Source organism: Alnus glutinosa, chromosome 2 (assembly GCF_958979055.1).
Source record: "Alnus glutinosa chromosome 2, dhAlnGlut1.1, whole genome shotgun sequence".
Lineage (NCBI taxonomy): Eukaryota > Viridiplantae > Streptophyta > Magnoliopsida > Fagales > Betulaceae > Alnus > Alnus glutinosa.
This window is the reverse complement of record NC_084887.1, coordinates 20,517,954-20,541,061: the sequence shown is the minus strand read 5'-3', so window position 1 is coordinate 20,541,061 and position 23,108 is coordinate 20,517,954. Positions and strand designations below refer to the sequence as shown.

The 23,108-nt window shown below is 32.8% G+C and overlaps 1 protein-coding gene across 4 annotated transcripts; it reads left to right on the top strand.

Moving 5' to 3' along the window:
• Positions 1-1,014: 1,014 nt before the first annotated feature.
• Positions 1,015-10,846, top strand: LOC133861014 (disease resistance protein RPV1-like). Of its 4 annotated transcripts, none has more exons than XR_009898944.1 (5): positions 1,015-1,536; positions 4,058-4,640; positions 9,534-9,611; positions 9,668-9,753; positions 10,582-10,616. XR_009898944.1 is itself a non-coding variant. In XM_062296707.1 (5 exons), exons 1-5 carry the CDS (start codon positions 1,058-1,060, stop codon positions 10,660-10,662), a joined length of 1,287 nt encoding a protein of 428 aa, XP_062152691.1. In that variant the 5' UTR covers positions 1,015-1,057; the 3' UTR covers positions 10,663-10,846. The 4 variants fall into 4 exon arrangements, 2 of the variants coding, with proteins under 2 accessions (XP_062152691.1, XP_062152692.1); XR_009898945.1 differs by having other exon boundaries at positions 4,058-4,644; XM_062296707.1 differs by having other exon boundaries at positions 9,688-9,753; positions 10,582-10,846.
• Positions 10,847-23,108: the final 12,262 nt, after the last annotated feature.

Sequence of the window (23,108 nt, the reverse complement as noted above, 5' to 3'; positions counted from 1 at the left end):
AAATTTTACTTTTTTAAAGAAAAAAATTAAAAGGTTTTTTTTTTTTTTTGAATTTGAAAAGGTGTGTTTGTCCTATTAAAACAATTTTAGGATATTTGTCTTTTTTTATTTTTTGTTGAGAGACATTGATAATTTTTGATAATTTAAAGAAAATCTTGTCACAGTTAAAAGTTTAGAAGAATATTATTAATTATGTAATAATTTTAAAAAAAATATGTGAACTTTTTTAACTATTAAAATAAAATTTAAATAATTATATTCATACCTTCGTATAAATTTATCTTTTAAGATAAATAGTTTAATATCTCAGTTTTCAATTATTAGCTTTTCTACGTACGTTTTGTCCGTTATTATTTTTCCTTTCTTTTTGTCTTGTCTTCTGTACGTAGGACCTGTTCAACTTGGATTTTCTTGCCTTTAGTCAAGGCAATGTCGGCAAGAATGACCACACTGAATTAAAAAAATACTCAAATTTATTCCACACGGACCCCGACAACACACCAAACGAATAAAATTTCAAAAAAGCCGAGAGGAAAGGAATAAAAGCGCAAAGTGAAGTAGCTGTCTGAAAAATGAAAAAAAATAAATAATAAGTTTCGTATCCATTGTTTTTTATTTTTTTTTTACAAAGATATCTCATGTGCTTATTTTGCTGGAGTAATGATTCAACGTTATTTAAAGATATAATTTTTTATTATTTTGTTGACGTGATAAGGCTAGGTGATTTTTTATCTTAATTTATTTTTAAAAAATAAAAATTTAAAAATAGTGACTGGCTAAAAATAAAAAAAATAAAAAAAATTTAAACTCGAGAACTCAGCAATCGTCCTAAGAGCCCCAGTTTTTACGACTCGATCAACCTATTGTGGTTAATTTTCATATGATTAATGATTAAATATCACTTAAAGATATAATTTTTTATCACATTACTTATGTGGTAAGGTATCCTTACCTTAATTTATTCAAAAAGTAGTAGAATGAGAAGTTGTATCTTTAGTTGGTATTCAGTAATTACTCTTTTCATATCCATTGTTGAGCTCTAGCTTGCCTATTTTCCATGGCCGTATCATCTTCGACCTCTAGCAGACTCCATGACATCTACTTTAGTGTTCAACGCGAAGACCCCCGCAAGTACATTACAGACATGGTGGAAAAATCTTTGGCCGCGCGTGGAGTGCCCACCTTCAAAGACAAGAAGGAGCTCCGAGGAAATCAAAGAGGAACTGATCTTGGAGAAGATCTGAAAGAGACTATTAAGATGTCAAAAATCTCGATAGTTTTGTTCTCTAAAGAATACCTCTGCTCCAGTTGGTGCCTTGAAGAGCTTGTAATGATCTTAGAGTGCAGGGAGAAGTGGGGGATGATCGTCTTGCCCATTTTCTATGACGTGGATCCCTCTGATATTAGAAAACAAAGGGGTTACGCTGCTAAGGTAGCCGGCATTCAAAGGGTTGGAGGCTTCTGGCGGAGAAGGTGGGTGGATGCTCTTACGCAAGCAGCCAATTTATGCGGCTGGGATCATCGCGTTAGCCCCAGGTACTCCTCCATTTCCCTACCACCTAACCCCTCCTTGCTACTTTTAAGTTGGAAATTAAACGGGTCAAAACCATCGATTCTAAGTCAATAATTTTGTGTTGGATTATTGTCGGATTTGCTGATTTAGTTAAAAGTTGACTGCCTTTATATCGTGTGTTGGGTTTGGTTCGTGTCTAGACACGAGTATAAAAATATATAAATCAACTCTAATTCAACTCACTTAATCAAACGACTTAGACCACTAAATCCTAACTTATTAATTTTATGTTAGGTTAGTATTAAGTTTAATGATCATGTCAAAAATTGTTAACTCGTAAGTAACACAAAGATCCCTATTTTAGTTTTTGGCGTAAGATACACCATTGCAATTTGAGGCATCCATGGATGGAATAAGTTCAAGTCTTGAAATTTTTTGTGGTTGCAAAATGGGAATAAGGTATTGGAAAAATAGGTGTTGGATTGATATGATGAGCTTGAGCGGTTTGAGAATTAGGCAAGTAACAACTGCGACGAAAATATTGCCAAAAAATGCATCCATTACCATTGAGAACTCCACCACCAACAATGGTCTGACTGATTATTCATTACCCCTCAGAACCACCATTGTTGTTGTTTGCAATTCAACAAGCTTGTCCATGTATCTCTTACTTATCAAAAAATAAAAAAAAAAATAAAAAAGCTTGTCCATGTATGATATTTTAACTTGAAACAAAAATTATACTTTATACTCCTCTTGTGACTTGGTTTGAGTTTGAATTGTCAATCTATTGTTTACATAGTTTAAATTTAGTATTTTTGTTGTCTCAAATTGTTAGATTTTTTTTATTTATTTATTTATTATTATTATTACCTAAACTACATTAATCCTTTAAAAGTAAAGCAGTTTTTGTTATCTAAATTTTCAACCACTTTTTTTTTTTTTTAGATTCCTTGAGAAACTTTTATAGGCAACCTTTTCCTGGCTTTAGCTTTATGCTAAATTAGTTAGCCCCATTGCTAGTTACATGACAACTTTGGACTTTGGAGGAGCACCAATTCTGCCTCTAGACAATGAACAAAGTCCTGCTCATATAAAAAGGCGTATATATGTTATCTTAAATTCAACCGAGATGTCAAAATAGTTTTTTTTTTTTTTTTTTAAGGAATCTAAATTTCATTAAAAAGTGATGCGACCCAAATAGATAGAAAATATATAAGAGAAGCCACCTAGTTAATAGGAACAAAAAAAAAAAGAAGAAAAAGTCATCGTACCGTCCTCGAAGCTTATATCATCATTTATTTTCCTTCATAGATACCATAAAAGGCACGAAGACACTTTTTTTCACACAACAGCATTCCGAGTACTGCTTGCAGTCCACTAACGAGCATACAAGTCAACTACTCATATAGGCATAACCCAAAAGATAACCCAAATTGATTGAAGAAAACATTCCAAGTGGTACAAGCAACCTCATGATGAAGAAGAAGATGGTTCACGGACTCCCCATTCCTTCTACACATACAACACCTATCAACCAAAATGATGCGCTGCTTCTGGAGATTGTCCATAGTAAAGATCTTTCCTAGGGCCATCAACCAAATAGAAAAAGCCACACTCAGAGGGACCTTTGTTTGCCATTACAACTCATGACACTGTAGAAAAATTTAATACCAAATAACCATCTTTTGGATGGGACCCACCACAACTTATCGCCCCCCTTCCCGTCTCATTCTCACTAGATACAACATCCTGAAAAACGAGGTAAAGACATCGATCTCCTAATCATGAGCCACTCTAGGAAAACTCACATTCAATTGAATGGCATCTCTAGAAAATTTCACGTAATCCCCACACCAGAGATCATGCCAGAATCTAACCTTAAAGCTATCTTCCACCTCAAATCTGCTATGACTACAAAATTTCTCCAAACCCTTCATAATATTCTTCCATAAACTCATCCCATACGCCCCAACAAGCTCACTAGAACACCACCCTCCCATGAACTTCCTCATGTCTAAATAATAATTGGGGTTGATAGTGTATATAGTAATTTGTTTAGGAGAAGGCGTAGCATGATCGATGATGGTAAAAGGGCTTCCAGACTAGAAACATGAATCTTCTTATAATTGAAATGCGAAATGTCTTCCAAAATGTAGAAAAGTAAACATCCCAACGCCTTTATTATTAACAGGGGGACGTGTTTAGTTGATTTTTTTGCATTACCACTGCTCACATGATTAGGAATGCTCCTCCTGTAAACATCCCCACCAACTAGGTAGTCTGAAGATAGTGTCAATATATCTATTATTTTTGACCAGCAGATGGTGAAACAAGAATTGATACAACGATTTTATGAGAATTTCTACAAATTTATGTATTTTTATAAGGGTAAATTGTGAGTCAGCTTTTCTTTTCTTCATAGTAGAAACATTGTTCAATTATTATATGCTAGTTAATGCATGGCTATTAACGTAAAGTTTAATTTGTTCACTCATGGATTGTTCTTGTGCTTAAAATTTTCATATTGATGACCACATCCAGGATTGAATCTCTGTTGGTTGGTCAAGTTGTTGAAGATATTATACACAAACGAATTCCGACGAATCTGAACATTTCCATCTATCCCCTTAGATATGATACATGCCATGAATACCTAAGTCTCTTCTTGCAAGTAGGGTCTAAAGATGTCCTCATAGTAGGGATATGTGGACCACGCAGAATGGGAAAGACAGCAATTGCAAAAGCTATTTATGATCAAATCCGTTCTACTTTTGAAGGTAGCAGCTTCCTCACAAGTGTTGGACAAAAGTCAAAGCAGCCCGATGGCCTAGTTTATCTACAGAAAAAACTTCTGTCTGATATTCTGTTAGAAAGAAATATAGCAATAACAAATGTTACCAGAGGAATGGACATGATTAAAGAACAATTATGCTTTAAACGGGTTTTAGTTGTTCTTGACGATGTAGATGATTTGGACCAACTTTTTTACCTAGTTGGAAAACGTAGTTGGTTTGGATTGGGAAGTAAAATCATCATAACGACTAGGAAGGTGCATCTGCTAAATGTTCTTGGAGTGGATCAGATACTTTTGGCTCAAGGGCTTCCTCTACCACAAAATATAGAGGCAAGTAAGCATTTGTCTGATGAAATCTATGCATTGTCACATGTTGGAAATATATATATGAAAAAAAATTACAGACGAGAGATTTTACATGGTTCTGTTTAATAAAGTCCAATGGGTTACATTATGTTCTTTTTCTCTTGATGATTTTACAATACAGAAGACTCATATTTATAGGAGAATTGATATAAATAAGTATGGTAATCAAGTCTACCGTCAAATCTGATTACAATCAATCTTATAAAAAGTAAGTAATGTACAATATTATATTAATATATTTTCTTTTAATATAGGAAATATATTCTCTAACAACATATAGTTGAATTTCTATGTATAGGACTAGGGGTGTAAACGAGCCGATCCTGAGCGGGTATTGCCTGTCCGGGATCGGCTCGTTTAAGTAACAGTAAAGCTCGAGCTCGAGCTCGAGCTCGAGACGAGCTGAAAAATCCTGTGCGAGACCGGCTCGCGTAGAGAAATATATTGTCCGAGCTCGAGCTCGAGCTCGATCCTTTTGGTCGATCCCGAGCTCGAGTACTCGGATCGAGCTCGGCCCGAACCAACCAACAAATGAACAAATTCCATACACAATCCATAAAAGCAAAGGACGGGAAAATAGAATGCAAGCCTGATGGAACGGATCTGAAGCCAATATCGTAAACGGTTGTCACCCAAACAGTACGAGTCCACCGCCCAAAGGTCGTGAACTGCGTGTGATGGCTTCCCCGACGTGCTCTCTGGCCCGAGACTACCGCAATGGCTAGTGACGCACCTAGCACCTCCCCTTCAGCACCCAACACCGAAACATCCCAAAGGCTAAAGACGGCAGCCTACGGAACGACTGAGAATAACACCTTTGCCTGATGTTTTGGGAAGGACGGGTAAAAGAAAATGAAGAAGAAGAAAAGGCTCTGCATGAGAGTGATAAAAGAAAATGAAGAAGAAGATCTGAAGAAGTGAGTGAAGGAAATGTTTTTTTTTTTGTTTTTGGGTAAGGGAGAAAATGAAATGTTAAAATAAGTCAAACCGGCTGCATTTGTTTTAACCTGGCGGGACCTGCGTTTTCAGACGCGCTATCATGTAAAACTTGGGTGTATTTCGCTATAAAGTTCAGCATTAGTATGAGCTTGTAAAGACCGTTAACTAAATCACGATGTAAATAAAATAAATCTTGTCCGTTAGATGCATGTTTACAGATCCGCGTGCACCAAACACTCCAGCATTAACGTAATTCAACCTTCTTTCCTTTTTATTTTTATTTTTTAAAAAAATCAAGCTTTTGTCTTGTTCAAGAAATATGCTCAGGCTCGTCAGACGAAATGAGTGCATTGGAATTCGGCTAGGTGTAAAATATTTACACCATTTTTCCAGAATTTTGTGATTAACAGCCGTTGGATTATTAGACCAGTAGAGTTCCTATCATTTTGACCGTTCATTCAATTTTATAAGGCGCAAGTGACCTCACCTAATAATTGCCCGTAATCAAAGGCATGTCTTTGCCTTTTTATTTGACCGATGCATCATAATGGGGGTAGTTGGGGTTATTTTCTCAGGTGTATAATTGCTTACATGGTAGCTATGGTTTTAATTAATATCAACCTTTGGATTTGTATAATGTAGCTTAGTTATCATCTGGACCGTTCAACCATTGCCTTCTTTGTTCGAGTGCCACAGCATATAATTCCCCATTTTCTCGGTAAATTCAATTCGAATAAGAAAAAATATTCATTAGTAAATACAATTAACTTAAATTAATCATAAAATTAAAACAAAAAAAAAAAGTGTTTACCTTAAATTTAATAAAGCAAAATAAATTAAAATCATTAGTCCAGAAAATTTAATACTCAATTTTTAATTAGTATACACTTTATTTTCTTTTTTTAAAAAAAATAAAACCTTCCGTTGGATTATATTCAACCTTGATTTTAACAATAATTTAATTTGGTTAATAGGATTTTTAAGGAATGTTATTAATGCAATTAAATAGTACGGTTTTAATTTTGGGACTTTAATTCATGTGATTAAAGAATAGGGATTTAGGTTTAAGGTTTTTAATTAATGCAATTTTTTAAATAAATTTTCAAAATTCTAATTTTTGTTCAATTTTCCAAGGGTCCGTAACTTTTGGAAGGAGGATTTTCGCAAAATTAAAAGATTGTCAAAAATAGGAGAATCTTGAGTGAAATTTTAAGAGAGAATTAAATTTTTTAAAGATAAAATTTCTTGCCAACTTTTCACACAACTAAAAACACAACTATCATATGTGGCAGGGAATCATAGGATAATTGTGACTTTATTTATTTATTTTTTTTTTTCAAAGAGCCTATGATTTCCTACCACATAGGATAGTTGTGTGAAAAGTTGACAATGAATCATATCTTAATTTTTTATTAGGTGGATTTGGTCAATCCAATTCTCATATTTACAATTACTAAGATCTTTTATAATTCTAAAATTTCAATTTAATATCAACAAATATTTGAAATCAATAATACATTGTATTTACTTTCAAAATAATAATAATAATACATTGTATTTATTTTTACGGAATCAACAATAATTTAATTTGGTTAATGTGAATTTTACTAAATATATAAATGTTTTTAATGACATTAAAAAATACGGTTTTAATTTTGGAACTTTAATTCATGCGATTAAAGGATATGGATTTAGGTTTTAATTAATGCAGTTTTTGAAATAAATTTTCAAAATTCTAATTTTGGTTCAATTTTCAAATGGTCTGTGACTTTTAAAGGAAAGCTTTTCACAAAATTAAGGGAGGGCCAAAAATATGAGAATCTTGAGAGAGACTTGAGTGAAATTTTAAGAGAGAAATAAATTTTTTATTAGGTGAATTTGGTTAATACATTCCCATATGTACATTTGTCAATATCCTTTGTAATTCTAAGATTTCAATTTAATATTAAATAATATTTGAAATCAATAATATATTAAATTTGTATTTGATAATCTTATGAACTTTGGATTTTAATTCTAAAATACATTTTTTTTTTCCTTCCAAAGTGATCCAATTAGTTGAATTGTATTTGATTAGGTTGCTTTGAGCACCTACTTAATTGTTTAATATTCATAGCTTAATTTGTAATTATATGAACATATTCTTATAATAATGTGATTTTGAACTCAAACTTATAACTTATTTTCTAATTATACATTTATAAATTATTATACAACAATTCATATTTAGATACCTAATCATAATCTATATACGAAATCTATATACTTACATACTTAATATATATAACCAATGATCATATCATATGATCTCGAACAAAAAAGTATTATCATTTGATCTTTGATCATAAAATGTGATATAATGATTCTTGAGTATCTAATGATAGAAAATTGTAACAATTGTCAATATAAATATTAACTATCATATATTGAGTTAATAATATTAACAATGATAATTATTATATAATCATATGATCATATCAAATGATTATATTGAACAATTTTAGATCATATGAGCACATGATCTAAATTGTAATGATAATACTTAATTTGTGATTATAATTAACATATTGGTGATTATAATCGTAATTACTTAATTTTGGATTATATGAATCAGTTTATCATTGTACATGGATAATATAATTATATCATATGTACTTAAGTTTCAAAACTGTAAATTAGAATTTTGAATTACACTATCATTATATATGAATAATATGATTAAGTTTAAAAAGTGTCATTATAATTCATATTAATATGAATTCATACTTATGTATATAATTAAGGAGGCTTTTTCTATTTTTATGGATTTATGTTGGCCGGAGGACATTCCTCTGAGTGTTAGTAATATTGTTTTTAGGGAACAACCATGTCCCTAAGATACTTTTGTTTAGGATCAATATTGATGTAATGTTATTCAGAGATGCAATAATGGAATATATTCAGTTAAAAAAAAAATAAAAAAAAATCTATATACCTAATCATTGTATCTAAGACTCTAAGTATTATTAATAATTATGAGAAATGATAGAGGTACCAAATTTTTGTTACCTAAAGATGGGTACCAAATGATATAGAGCTTATTCATTGGTACTTATAGCATTTCTTTTTATTAATTGTTTTGATCATCTCAAATGAATAAGCTCCAGATCATTTGGTACCCTTCTCTTGGTAAAAAAATTTGGTACACCTACCATTTCTCAATAATTATTAGATACTTAAAATCTTACATCATACTTAATCAGTGTATTTAAGTATTTAAATACTTAATATTTTATTTGTATACTCATATGATCTTAGATTTTGGATCACGTTATGACGGTGATATAATGATTCATAAGTATCTAATAATAATTCTTATAAGTTATAACATTGGATATAGTGAATTAATAATTATATGCCATATGCTACAATGTTATATTATTATATGATCATATAGTCGTATTATATTACATGAATAATATAATATGAATCATATGATTAAGTATCTGAATGTCATTATATCATATGATTATATGATTAACAATTAAGTATTGATATTATTCACTTTTACTATTTTATATACATATTGATATAACCAATTAATATTTATTGATCATTTTTGTTTGTTACTTAATTCATACTTACACATAGTATATCATACAAATAAGTTATATATTAACAAATTAAAACTTATTTTTAATATATATATATACACACGAGTCGAGCCTTAATGAACGAGTCGATCCTTATACGAGCGGGTTCACGAGCTTTAATCGAGTCGAGCCGAGTTTATACGAGTTTGTATCATTTAATAATCGAGTTTAATTTTTGTGTTCACGAGTAGCTCATTTAATAATCGATTCGAGCACGAGTCGAGTTTATTCGAGCCGATCTCGAGTAAGCTCGCGAGTAGCTCAGCTCGTTTACACCCCTATATAGGACATTTGGGAGCCATTCCAGAAAAGTTGTCGCACGGTTGCAGGGCTTAAGGAGTATATCCAGACCTTCCAAGAGCAGGTAGACAATAACAACACTCCTAATTACTTTATTTGATTTCCCTATTAGTCATGTAGTGTTGCCAATTGACTTGCAGACAAATGAGAGAATGAGGTATCTTCAAAATTGTTTACTCAGAGGGCGTCGGAAGAATGCCTTTCAGGTAATGTTTACTTGTGCCCTGTAAAACCATAATTCATTGGATGATGATATCCAGTAATATTTGACCTTTTGTAGATATATTTGTAAATTTATACCAAAGCCCTATGAGAAATGATAGGTTTACACCCACTTTCTACTTTCAGTTACCTATACCCTGACGTGGCATTACTACATCAGATTTTTTTTTTTCTTTGAAAACAAAGATCAGGGTTGGGGTCATTTTCCCCAACTCTCTCTCTCTCTCTTTCTCCAGCCAACACCCAGGTCTACTCAAAAGGATGCCAGTGAAGAGTGGCTACAACCAGATCTGGGCGCCGGCAGGAGAGAGAGAGAGGCGAATCGGATCTATGACGGCAGAGGTGAAGGTCGGCCAGTGGACATGGCGCTGGTGAAATAGGTCAGCCGGCCTCATAGAGAGAGAGATGGCCGGTAGTAGAGAGAGAGAGACGGTGCCGATGGTAGAGAGGAACGGCCGGCCGGCTGGTTTCAGGGAAGAGAGAGAGAGCGTTGGGGAAAATGACCCCAACGTTGATCTTTGTTTACAAAGAAGAAAACAAAAAAAGAAAAAGAAAAATAAAAAGCCATGTCCGCGTTGACGTAGAGATGTAAAACAAGTGTAGAAATAACATATCTTAATGGTGATAATGCCATGTCATTGATGCCATGTCAAGGTGTAAGTAAATGGGAGTGGGGAGTGAGTGTAAGCCTAGCATTTCTAAAACTATATGTGCATATTTACATCACAGATCACTATAAATATGCGACACACTTACGGCCAAAACACTTTTTTTCTTACCTTGAAATATGTCATCTGTCTTTGTTGTTTCAGGAACAAGTCATACATAATCTGAAGCAAGCTCGGGGTCTGGATTGTGGTCAACAGGTTACCATGATGCTGAGAAATGATTGATTGGCTGCAATGATGACATTGGACACTGGCGGAACCAAGATTTTTTTACTACATATATAAAAAATAAATACATAAATATATATACCAACTCTATATGGATCAAGGGATACGGACTCTATATCTATAAGGATTCAAACTATATCTATCACGTTAGGATGAAAATTATCTTTTATTTTTTTAAATACTTGAGATATTCTCATTATAGACATACAAAAAAACACTACAAAAAAAAAAAAAAAAAAAAAAAAAAAAAAAATGCCAATTCCTGACATTTTTTAAATGCTTGGAATGTATCAATAGATGCCAGGAAACACGTTCCTGGCATTTGATTAGTGGCAGTTTTAGTTACCACTAATGCAGTGTTTGAAAAGTTGCAGTTACTGGTATATACCACACATGCCAAATTATTCTGGCGCAATAATTTGCGTCAAGGATGAAGCATGTTGCGCTAGGAAGCTAGGATTTACTTCCTAGCTAATTGTGAATCATCATGCATGCCAGGAGTTTGCTCTCCCTGACATATGCCCATGCGCCAGGATGGGTTTGCTCTCCTTGGCGCATGGGCATGTGCCAGGAAGAGTTTGCTCTTCCAGGCGCATGTTCGTTTGCTCTCCTTGGCACATGCTCTTGCGCCAGAAAGTCAGTAATTATATTTAATTTATTTGTATTAATTTCGTCTAACCAAAATTTTTAAAATCTATAAAATCAGTTTCTGAAGTACCAAAATCCTGATAAACAAAAAATTAAATATCATACACAAAGTCTGATAAACTAATTGCTTAAATATGTTTTGATAAACAAACTAAACATCACCACAATAACTAAAAATGTTCTTATAAACAAACTAAACATCATCCACCATAACATATCCTAATAAATTAAATTCTTAAACAAATGAAACATACTATTAGTGATAAACAAATTAACATCATCGATCCTCGATAAACTAAATCATTTGTTGTTCCCACAAAATTCTTCCTTTAGTTTCTTTGTCATTCACTAATGAAATGGAACCCAAAAACTACTTGCTTACATACTACAGTTTTCTCTACTGGAGTCCGTAGCTATTTCCAAACCAACTTCTAGGGATCTTATTGATAATCTAGACAGTTTTACAAACATACTAGATACCTGAATCAAACAAAACAGGTTCCTTAAATCCAAGAATAAAAATGGTACTTGTCATCACATCCGAATCTCCTTCAGGCCCTCCCAGAACAAGTGAATTGAATAGACTCGCACCGGGGCCAGTGGCTTCTGCACATTCCCTTGCTGTGGTGCTCCCATCTTTACTGTACAGTCCTGCTAAAATGACCGAATAAGACGTATGTAGCAAGTGCCCGTTCCTATTCTACAAGACCCCCAATGAACCCTATTCCACTTTCGGCACAACTACGGTGCTTGATTCTTCTGATCCTGCCGGGGTTGATATTGAGGAATAATTGGAGCATGTCCTTGAGGTGGCCATTGAGATGGTTGGCTACTCATAGCCATCCTTTTGCCAGGTCTGGCCCTTCCATTTGAAGTTCCGAGGACAATGGTCCTTTTCCCCTGTTCTGTAAGGACTGATGCATTTTCCCTCTAAGGTTTCTTCATACATCCAAGTATGATCCACCAATTGAGAGAAGTTACGGATGTTAAAGCATGCAATCGTAGTCCTGATATGCGGGCTTAGGCCCATCTCGAACTTCTTAGTCTTCTTCCCCTCGTCTGAGATGAGATAGACGGCAAATCTTGAAAGTTGGATAAACTTAACTGCATATTCTATTAATGTCATACCCCTTGGACCAAGTCCATGAATTCCCTTGCCTTAGCCTTCTGGACTACTCGTGGAAAGAAGTGCCTATGGAATTCCTCCTTGAATATCTCCCAAGTAATGGGTTGCGCCGAACCTTAAACCCTAAACTCCATGAACCGTTATCTCTACCGTTTCACAGTGAGCGTCTTCCCTAATGTCTCTAAATTCTAGGGCGTTAGGCCCAATAGATGGATTTCTTCGGGGCGTCATATTTTGTAATACATAGCATATTGAAAACCGACTCGAACAGAACCAAGCAACTAACTTAAGACATGATCCCAGATGCTAACCTAAACCCTAGCATTATTGTCTTCATAAGGCTATCTCTATTAATTCCAATAGTTTTCATAGAACAAGGCTTTGATACCAACTTTAATGCCTAGTAAAATTAACTAATCGGTAATTAACTTTATAATTTACCTTCTAGTCTCATTATATAAGGAATAGACCACAGGGATTTCATCTTCTCCGAAGAGAGTCTGCAGCAAAAGACTTTCACTTATAATATAGGGATGGCAATAAAAACCCACAATTTACAATATGAACAACCAGAGTAAAACTAAAATTTCATAACATAGATAAGTCTGCAATTGTCACGGTCAAAGACCAGTCTCTAGTATGGCATAAATATTACAAACTGAGTCTAAGAGTCATAAATAAACATAACGATTTATGGTCTAGTGTTAAGGAGATACAACAAATTAATGAATAATCTTAATCATATCATGACGGGAATCCTCATGGACTTCAGTCAAATTGGGTCTATCTCTTCAAGATAATTCGTATCAAATCCTCTAAACACACCATCATCCACTTTGGAATCATCATCAAAGAAATTACAGAGCATTACATATTTTATAGGTGAAAAATATATAATCATAAGTCCCCGACTGATAAAAAAAAAAAAAAAAAAATTGATAGAAACAGAACCGATAAAAAAAAAAAAAAAAAATTGAAAATTGTTGTTGACAAAATGGAAGGAAAAAAAAAAAAAAAAAATGAAAACTTGTCGGCGCTTTGTCATTAGTGTTGGAATTGTGAAATACTTATCAGCATTTTGTCGTAAGCGCTGAAAATTTGTCGGCGCTTTTTCAAAACGCCAAAAAATAAGGGTAAAACGACGGATTGGAGATAGCGTTTTTCAGAGTGCGGTTAATTTAACAGTGCAATTATAACAAATGCCAATAAATCTGATCCATTCTATTCTCTAATAAACGCTCGATCCCATTGCTATCTTCCTCACTCTCTCTCTCTCTCTCTCTCTCTTTTCGTTGTCCCTGTCACCACCCGAAATAGTCTCCATCTACAAGAGGCTGTATAAGTATGTTTTAGGTTTTTGATTTCATCTCTAATGGGGTCTAGCTTCTAATTACCTTGAAATTGAAATGATAACAAAGATATTCTCCAAACAAACTACTCCCAAAGTTTCGTAGGTATCCTGCAGTCTAATGAAGGGTAGAGATTACTGCAATCTAATGAATTGGACGTTTTAGGGTTTTGGTTTTCTGCTTCCATGCCACTTGAGAAGGTTCTTATGTAATATTCTTCGCTTTTCAGTGAAGCTTAGCATAAAATCTGTCCCAAAGCTCTTTATAGAGATTTCTGCAACTGTTCGTTTATTCCCTGAAGGTACGTATGTGAATTGTGATATATACTTGGAGTTTTATAATAATTTTATAAACTAGTCTTCAATTCGATCCATTCTTGTTCACGTTTCCCTTTCATGGATTCTAGGGTCGGCCTTGACTCTTGAGGATGCTTAATTTTGTTGGGACTTTGATTTTCATGCCCTAAAAAGTCAATTGTTAAAAAGTAGATTGGAAATCTATAATATAATAACAATAATAAAAAATTGCAAGCCATCTAAATTATCTAACGAGTTGCATGTGGAGTATAAGCAATCACCCATGTTTGACATTTCCAAGCATCCGAGACATCACTGGCGTCTGGCAGGGCCAAAAAACAAAAAAAAAAAATTAAAAAAAGAAAAAGAAAAGATCGAGTGACTGAGACATATGTGCCATTGGTGCCGAAAATACCCTCTGTGGTACAGATTTATGTCGGCAAATTAATGCACATTTGTCATATATATCAGTGTCCTTTCAGAGAGAAGATGAGTGAGACTCGAGAGCTATGGTTTATGAAGAGTAGGTCCACCAGTACTGCATTTTATATTCACATGATTAAGCCATGTTTGAAGAAGAATTATTTCTTAGCTGGGGAAGGGCTTTCACTGATCTTGAAGTAGAATGTTTATTTATTTATATAGAGTAGGATCTCTGCCTCTCTAAAGGGAGAAATATAAAACTCACCTTCTTTGTTCACTGAATATGCATGTTCTAAATTCTGAATGGAGTTTGAAAAATTTATCATGTCGTTATATACATCTCTTGCTGATATTTAGTAATTAGGGTTGCCTCTGATCTGTCGTGTATAGTTCAGATCAGTAGAGATTCTATAATGAAAATGGCGCATGCAGTCGAGCAAGGAAGTTATGTTCAACCTGGCAATTTATTCTCTTATCAAGTTTCAGCTTAAGATTAATGGACTAGTTCTTAACTTTCTTGTGTTTTCTTAATGATCACTGTTTTAAAAGTTGCATCGGATTGCTACACCTGCAAATTGATATGGCGGACTAAACAATTATAGTTTAGAACCATCCACTCCAAAAAAAAATAGTGATTTAGCGCCGGTTGTACTAAACAGTCCGATTACTCAGCGGCAGAGAATGAATTGCATGGGAAAGAAAATGCGTGCGAGAAAGAGAAGCTCAAACTCGAAAAGTTGTTTATGGTTTTACAAAAGGAAAACAATTATACAGGGATTAAAGAAGATTTTCTTGATCAACCAAAAATGTTTTCGGTTTAATTACGATTTTCGATCGTACTAAACATTAAAAAATAAAAAATAAAAAAATTATTTTCTAAATAGCATTTCACGTTGAAACAAACGGAGCCTGAGTACCACTCCACTCATAACACATCTTTAGCTAAATAATTCCGCTCTTCCTTCTGGGAAATGCTAAAGATCCTCCGCTCATCCCCCCTCATCACCCTCTTTTCCTTAAAAAAATTGATTTTTATTAAAAAGTTGTCTCTGATGTGACATCAGAGGCAACTTTTTAATAAAAATTAATTTTTTTATTATAAAAGGGTGATAAGGGGGATGAGGGGAGGATGTGTAGAATGGCTCATTCCTTCTTGCTTTGGATAATTAAGAAATGAGGAATGCTACATATCATCTATTTGTCCTCTTTTTGTCTCCCAAAAATTGATGTGGCTCTTAAAATCACCATTGGATCAAAATTCAATAATGATCTATCATAAATTCAATTGTAATTTTAAGAGCCACATCAATTTTAGGAGGATAAAAAGAGAACAATAGGATGATATGTAGCATTACTCTTGAGAAATGATGTGCTATATCTGAGCTGTCTCCCAATGTTAATCGATAGTAAATTTGGTGCTGTCCGTGTCTCCCAGGGTAGATTAAATTTCCAAAAGGCTCCTCATGTTGACACCTTATACTCTAGTCCTTGTTCTAATCGATCAAATTCAGAGCTACGAGCCCCAAGTACACAGCAAATTGGAAAGAGAAATGTTAGATGTTATAATTTTATTTGATATGCATTCATTCAACAAGGCCATGCGTCAAGCAATGAATCCCTAGATTACAAAGTTGATAACGTGTTGACATCACTAGATTACAAAGTTGAGGGCATCAGAGTCAAGCAGCTTGCACTCAAAATGTTACCATGAGCAATGAATTGCACATCCCCTGCATACGGATCGAGCTTAATACTAAGTAGATGCTTAAAGGATATTTATTAAGAGTGACACATGCCATCTTTTTATTGATTTGATTTCATGGATTACACTGTTTTTTTAACATATTCTAAAAATTTCTGAATTCACTTTGATATGACAGAACGATTTATAATTTAAACCAACCACATAGATTGATTTTATATTTTTTTCATTTTTATATGCCACTAGTTGATTGTGACTCAACTTAGTTGATTTTGAAATGAAAACATTTCACTTACAATTAAAGAATGATTTCGAAGGGAAAGTATTTTCACAGAGAAAATGTTTGTACTCAACATATTTTCAAATGGTTTGGAATCATTACTTATTAATTTTTTGCTCATTAGATTTGTTTTTCTATTTTCAGGTAGAATAGGTGGCTAAAATAACAAGGTATATAGAATAGTTGGGATTATAATAAGTCATCATAACAAAATTTAGATAAAATGCCCTTTATTATTTTTAGGAAAAAAATATAAAAAGTACTCTCAACTAATAAGCGATTTTAAAATAGCCTCATAAATTTTTAAGTCTGTTAAAATGACACATCAAACTACCAAGGTGTACAAAAAAATGTAACTTATTCCTATAATACCCTTATTCCTTAAAAATTAAAATAAAAAAATTAATAAAAACTATTTTTAAACAAAAGAAAAAGAAAAAGAAACTATTTTTTTCCCAGATAAATGTAAAATCAGTCCCTGTAACTGACCTAAACCACAAATCGCTCCCTGCGGTATAAAAATAATTCAGAAGTCATAAGAGTAGGCCAAAATAACAATGACGGCCACCTCTAGGGGTGGCTGCTGAGCCAACCCTTGTTTTTTTTGGTTTTTTTTTTTTTTTTTTTTTTTTTCTTCTTTCTTCTTTCGTCTTTTTTCATTTTTCATTTTTTCATTTTTTTTTCTTCAAATATTTTAGTTGTTAAAATTTTTAATTTCTTTAACTTTTTAGATTTCATTTTTTTTTAAAAAAAAAATATAGGTTTTTTTATTCATTTATTAATTTAGTTTTTAATAGAATAAGGGTATTATCGAAAAAAGTGGCATTTTTAGCACAACTTTGTAGTTTGATGGGTTACTTTAGCACACTTAAAAATTCATGAGGTTATTTGAAAATTGACTGTTAGTTGATGGGCTTTTTTTTTTTTTTCCTTATTTATAATAAGTGTACTATGAATAAGAGAACAAAATTATAATTTTCAGACATTTTATTTTGTTAAGCTTAGACCTTTTGTTTCGGCATTTTGATTTTTTAATAAGTATTTTGATTAATTTCTCATGCATATTGTCTTATACTTAGATGTGCTTTGTGTATTCTAACTTATGACCTTTGCGCCTTTGAGGCTTCAATAGATAACAAACCTAGCACTCTCGGGTTGGGGGTGTTATAGTTGATATCAGTGTAAAGTTTATAAGGTTGTGTATTAAGGATTTAAGTTTGGATTTTTTATATCAATGATCTATATAGTGTGATTTCAGTTCTGTAATGACTCTTGGTAGATGTTCTGGTTATAATAGATGTTGTAGGCTTAATGTTTAAGGCTCGATTATGTATTAAGGATTTAAGTTTGGATCTTTTATATCGATGATTTGTATAGTTTGATTTCAGTTCTGTAATGACTTTTGGTAGATGCTCTGGTTGTAATAGATGTTGATAGAATATTTTATGTTTTCGCTACATAGTATTCTCTTTTTGAAGAGTATAGATTTATGAGTCTTATTCCTTTTGGAATGGGACTGGGAGGCGAACAGTGAAGTTAATTACTAGTTAATTTATTTTTCAGGGTGTTAAAAATGTCTAGTTAGCATAGAAGGGCAAATCATGCCTATAAATCTTGTAGTGTTTGACATGCACAAGTTTCACTAATCTTATGCATGGATTGGTTGTCAACCTATCATGCCAGTGTAGATTGCTTCCACAAGGAAGTAGTTTTTAGTCTGCCTGTAACACCCCGCTTAAACACAACAATTATTTTAAATAATTACCGGTTTAAAACCATGAGAATTTTTAAATGATCTTAAAACTATTCAAGTATAAAAAGTTCTCCAATATGTATAAATGATTACAATTATTTTCTATCTTGTATTTGAAATCTGTTTTAAAATTATTATCCTTTGGGTTTCATTGACCAATGATTAATCGGTTTGAGAACAATAAATCGATGCTTTTAAATGATCGATTGATGGACACCTATATGATTTTGAACAATTTTTTAGAACAATATTCGTGGGTAGGGTCCAATTTAAGGATCGTAGATAAACTTTAGGTTCCATTGCACCCTTTCCCAAAAACTCAACCCTAGAGTGTGTATGTGTGTGTGAGAGAGAGAGAGAGAGAGGGCCACCTTCGAGGTCTTTCTCTTAAGAGCTTGGAGAAGTTCCAACCTTGAGGTAAGGAGGCTTAACCCAATTCTTATTCCTTAGTTATTATAAAAAGGGAAGTTTGATTTCATTTTTTTTTTGTCCATACAGTATTAAAGCATCCACATTTCAACAATGTAAAACACTTTTTCTTGGTTGATTAACAATGCATTATGATTATGAGAAGAAGGGTGGGGTCGACCTTTAACATTTTTAAGCAATGTATAAGAACGTGCTTGATTTATAATGTAAGCGCATGACGTATGATGTTTATTAGGACTTTGAGACAATTAGGAGTCTTGGTTAAGCTTGAAATTAAGGTTTTGCAGATAATATTAAGAGAAAACAGTTTCTGGCAGAGGAACGATCAATCAATCCCCTCGAGGAATGATTGATCAGTCCTGAGTAGCAATCGATTGGTCAAGGTAGAAGGAGCTTAATTAAGGTTAAGTGCATGAATAGGGTTTCACCTGTAAGATTATAGTTTTTAGCGTGGAGACATGTCTAATTTTAGAGTATGACTTGTAGAGACGGGAAATTGATCTTTTGAGATTTTCGAGATTGAGTACGAATGCTCGAGGTCAGTAAGTACTTACGGAATAGTTAAAATGTTTTTTTTTACCATGCAACATGTTAATTTTGTCATAAAATGAGTACTCTTAAATGCAGGCCTCTTATGAAAGATTATGTTGTGAGCCTAATGTTTCTAAACAATTTTTATAATTTGATTAAGATTAATGTTTACTCGTGAGAAATTTTTTCGATAATTTTAAAAAAGTTTTGGGGATCATTATGTTTGGATGGTGAGCACACGTGTATGATCATAAAGCTATCATTATTGTTAGAGAAAAATATAAAATTGTCCCTTGAACTAACAACCGATTTTAGAATAGTCCCCTAAATTTTCAAATGCACTAATATGACCTATCAAACTACTAAACTGTGCAAAAAATGCAACATTTATTGAAATATTCCTACAATACCCTTATTCTATTAAAAATTAAAAAAAAAAACTATTTTTTTTTTAAATAAAGAAATTTTTAAGAAACTATTGATATAAAACTAAATAGTTAAAGAAATAAAAAACTTCAAAAATTAAAATTTTTAATTAAAAATAGAAAAGAAAAAGAAAAACGAGAAGACAAGGGGTGGTGCGCGGCCACCCTAATGGGCTCGGGGGTGGCAGCTGACCACCTGAAGCCACCTCTGGGGGTGGCTCGTAGCCACCCCAGCCAAGGGGTGGTTGTCGAGCCACCCCTTTTATTCTTGTTTTTTTTTCTTAGAAAATTTTAATTATTAGTTCTTTAATTTTTTAGTTATATATATATATATATATATGGCACGTAACGGAATCTGTCAAGTGTTTTGACGAAATTTGACTACAAGGAGAGATTGAGTTTTATAAATGTATATTTTTAATGTATTGATATTTTTTTTAGTAAGAGTGACACATATCATCATTTTTATTGGTGTTGAGATTGACACTAATAGAATCCGTCAGTATTTTAACGAAATTTCACTACAATGATTAAATTGTTATTTTTTGCCTACCTTGAAGATCTTTGAATTATTTTTTATTCCACAATGAACGATTTGTAATTTAGACCAACGACATGATTGATTTTGCTTTTATCATTTTTTTTTAAAAAAAAAATAGTTTAGTTTTTTTAGTTTTTAAGAGAATATGGGTATTATAGGAATATTTTGATAAAAGTGGCATTTTTGGCACACTGTGGTAGTTTGATGGTTCACATTAGTACACTTGAAAATTTAGGGGGCTATTCTAAAATTTGCTGTTAGTTTAAGGGACTTTTTCTATATTTTTTCCTTATTTTTATTACTAAATGTCATTACTACTACTGCTAAATGTAACATTGTTATCACTGCTGTACTCATCAATATTATTATTGCCGAACCTATCATAATTATTACTGTTGATCATTTTGATGTTGTCATTGTTACACCTGTAACTATTGTTACAACTAAAATAGACATTAATACTACTACTAAATTTATGCGTATCATTGCTGTTGGAACTACAATTATTGTTGCTATTGAAGTTATAATTATCATTACCACTACAACTAAACATAGTGATCATGTATTGCATTAACATGCGCTTTCTTGTCTTGTGGAATTTTGGATTTGAGTATTTTTTGCAGGTGATAAGCGTTAAATGTTGAACATCAAACCCCTAATTAACTTGCATATGTTAGCCCTTTAGTTTCATTGTAATATTTATGTTTTATGTTATTTCTATGTTTTAAGCATTTTCATGTGACTAAGGAAAAACAGAAGTAAATCTTTCAGTTTTAAGCTTTAAAAGCAAATCCAGTATTCTGTAAGGCAAAATGCTTGAGTACATCTCAAAGGGCTCAAGCGCACTTCGGGAAGGCTTGAGTGCCTAAAGGTTCGAGAGCAAATCCATGCGAGCGAGTGCAGGAATCCACCAGAATGATGAGCTCGAGCGCATTTGAAAATAGCTTGAGCGCACAAAAGGGCTCAAGCAAACCAAAAAAGGGCTCGAGCGTATTCGTGGCGGCATAATAGAATGCAAGGCGGAAACTAGAAAAAGAGTTAGTTTTATGACTTCTACTTGGATTAGATGTTCTGAAAAGTACAAAAATATCGTAGGATTTCACTTCTACTTGGATATGATGTGGCATCTAATAATTTTCATTAATCAACGGGACAAAAAGGACAATATTAAAGGTAGCTCACCTCAAGAATTTTCAAGACATGTTTTATACCTTAGTAATTTATTTGGTACAACTACAATCCTAAGATTACATAATAACTTTACCTTTCTTCATTTTAGTAAAGAACAAACTTTTCTTCAAACTTTTTCAAAACCCAATTTATTAAACTGTCACGTGTTTCAAATGGACGTGAGATTCAAATTGCAATTTAAGAGACTCAGATGAATTTCCTTTTAAGTTTAGAAGAAAGCTTAAGCTCCATCTCTTCAAATTTTTATTTTCTGCCTTTTATTTTATTTTTCTCAAAAAAAAAAAAAAACATTTCAGAAGCTATCAATACACTATTTTTTCAGGTGTGTCATTTAAATATTTGAGCGGTTTTCTCTTCTCGAAACAAATTATTAGTTTGTTATTTAGTATTTCTATTTAATAGACTCTTATACATATGTCATACAACAAAATGGCATGACAATAACAATTAATTATTATTGTAAAAAATAAAATACCCAAATACTAATTATTACTATCTGTTATTCTATATACTTACCTTCTATCTCTCTCAGTTTGGTGTGATAGTGTAACTACTCGTACCCTACATATTTAAGGAGAAGTAAAGACGGTACCCCACTTTTCTTTGGCATTTTGTATAAAATATTGATCTGATCGAACGCACGTGATCCACCGGTCCACAATTTTCACAGAAAATGCGTTTTGGTTGCGGTGGTTGACAAGTTTTTTCAGAAAGCACGTGAATCATTTGTACGGAAAAATCAGGTCTGATTCACTTTTCCACAAAACGTGGTGGGTCAAGGGTGACAGCCTTTTTTAGATGCCACATGTATCACACTTGCACAATAATAACTTCTTCTTTGTACGTTCTTTTTATTGTTTGGTGTTTGAGTACTACGAGACATCTAATAAGAAGTAGAACAAATTTGTACCTATATTAAGTACAAACAAAATAATATATCCTATGAGATATTTAGGGTATCAACTTATATTAGGTACAAATAAAATAATATTTCTTATTTGATATTTAGAATAATTGTATTTCAATTTTTTTCATTTTTGTCTAGGTGATTTGCACTTGGACTTTCCATGTAAGTGTTTACCATTTTGTAAGGGTTTCACTATAATTCATCCAAAAAATATATTTATATCATGTATAAAAATTAAGAAGCCACAGATCTCTCTCAAAGTGACCACTGCATTGCTTACTTTAATTTATCTCAAGAATAAAATCTAAATCCTATAATTATGTTGATAAAAGTCCTACCCCTCGTGAAAGACTCATGTCCTCAAGGGTCATATTTGTAAATTGCTTCTCCGCGGCTCCTTCTTACATAACAACATCCTCTTCCTCATCCTCATGATACTCAATTCTCTAGCACATAGGCCAATGACATAATTCTCATTGCATTTAAAACATAAGCCTTTATTTGTCTCTCCCGCAATTCATTGGGTGCCAGTCGGTTGATGGCGCTAGACAATCAATAACAACAGTGTAGAGGACAGCCACAAGTGGCGGTGGAGAGTGGCGTTGCTTGAGTGAAAGAAATCAGATGCTGGAAGAAAAGAAAATGACACTCGGCTTAGGCCCTTGGGGTTGTTTGATGTTTCCAACTTTCACTTTCGCCTTTTTTTAAAAAAAAAAAAATAGTTTGACCTGTTCATAAATGTGTTATAAATGGGTTGACCCGTTTATGACTCGAACCATTTAACCTAAACCCAAACCCTATAACTTCATGTCGAATTCACGGGTTGTGTAAAAAATATCTAT

Excerpts from the sequence above, each read along its gene's own strand:
- LOC133861014 (XM_062296707.1), top strand. The coding sequence starts at position 1,058 with ATGGCCGTATCATCTTCGACCTCTAGCAGACTCCATGACATCTACTTT. Across the intron at positions 4,641-9,533 it reads CTCTACCACAAAATATAGAG|GACATTTGGGAGCCATTCCA; the intron begins GCAAGTAAGCAT and ends ACCCCTATATAG. Across the intron at positions 9,754-10,581 it reads GTCGGAAGAATGCCTTTCAG|GAACAAGTCATACATAATCT; the intron begins GTAATGTTTACT and ends TTGTTGTTTCAG.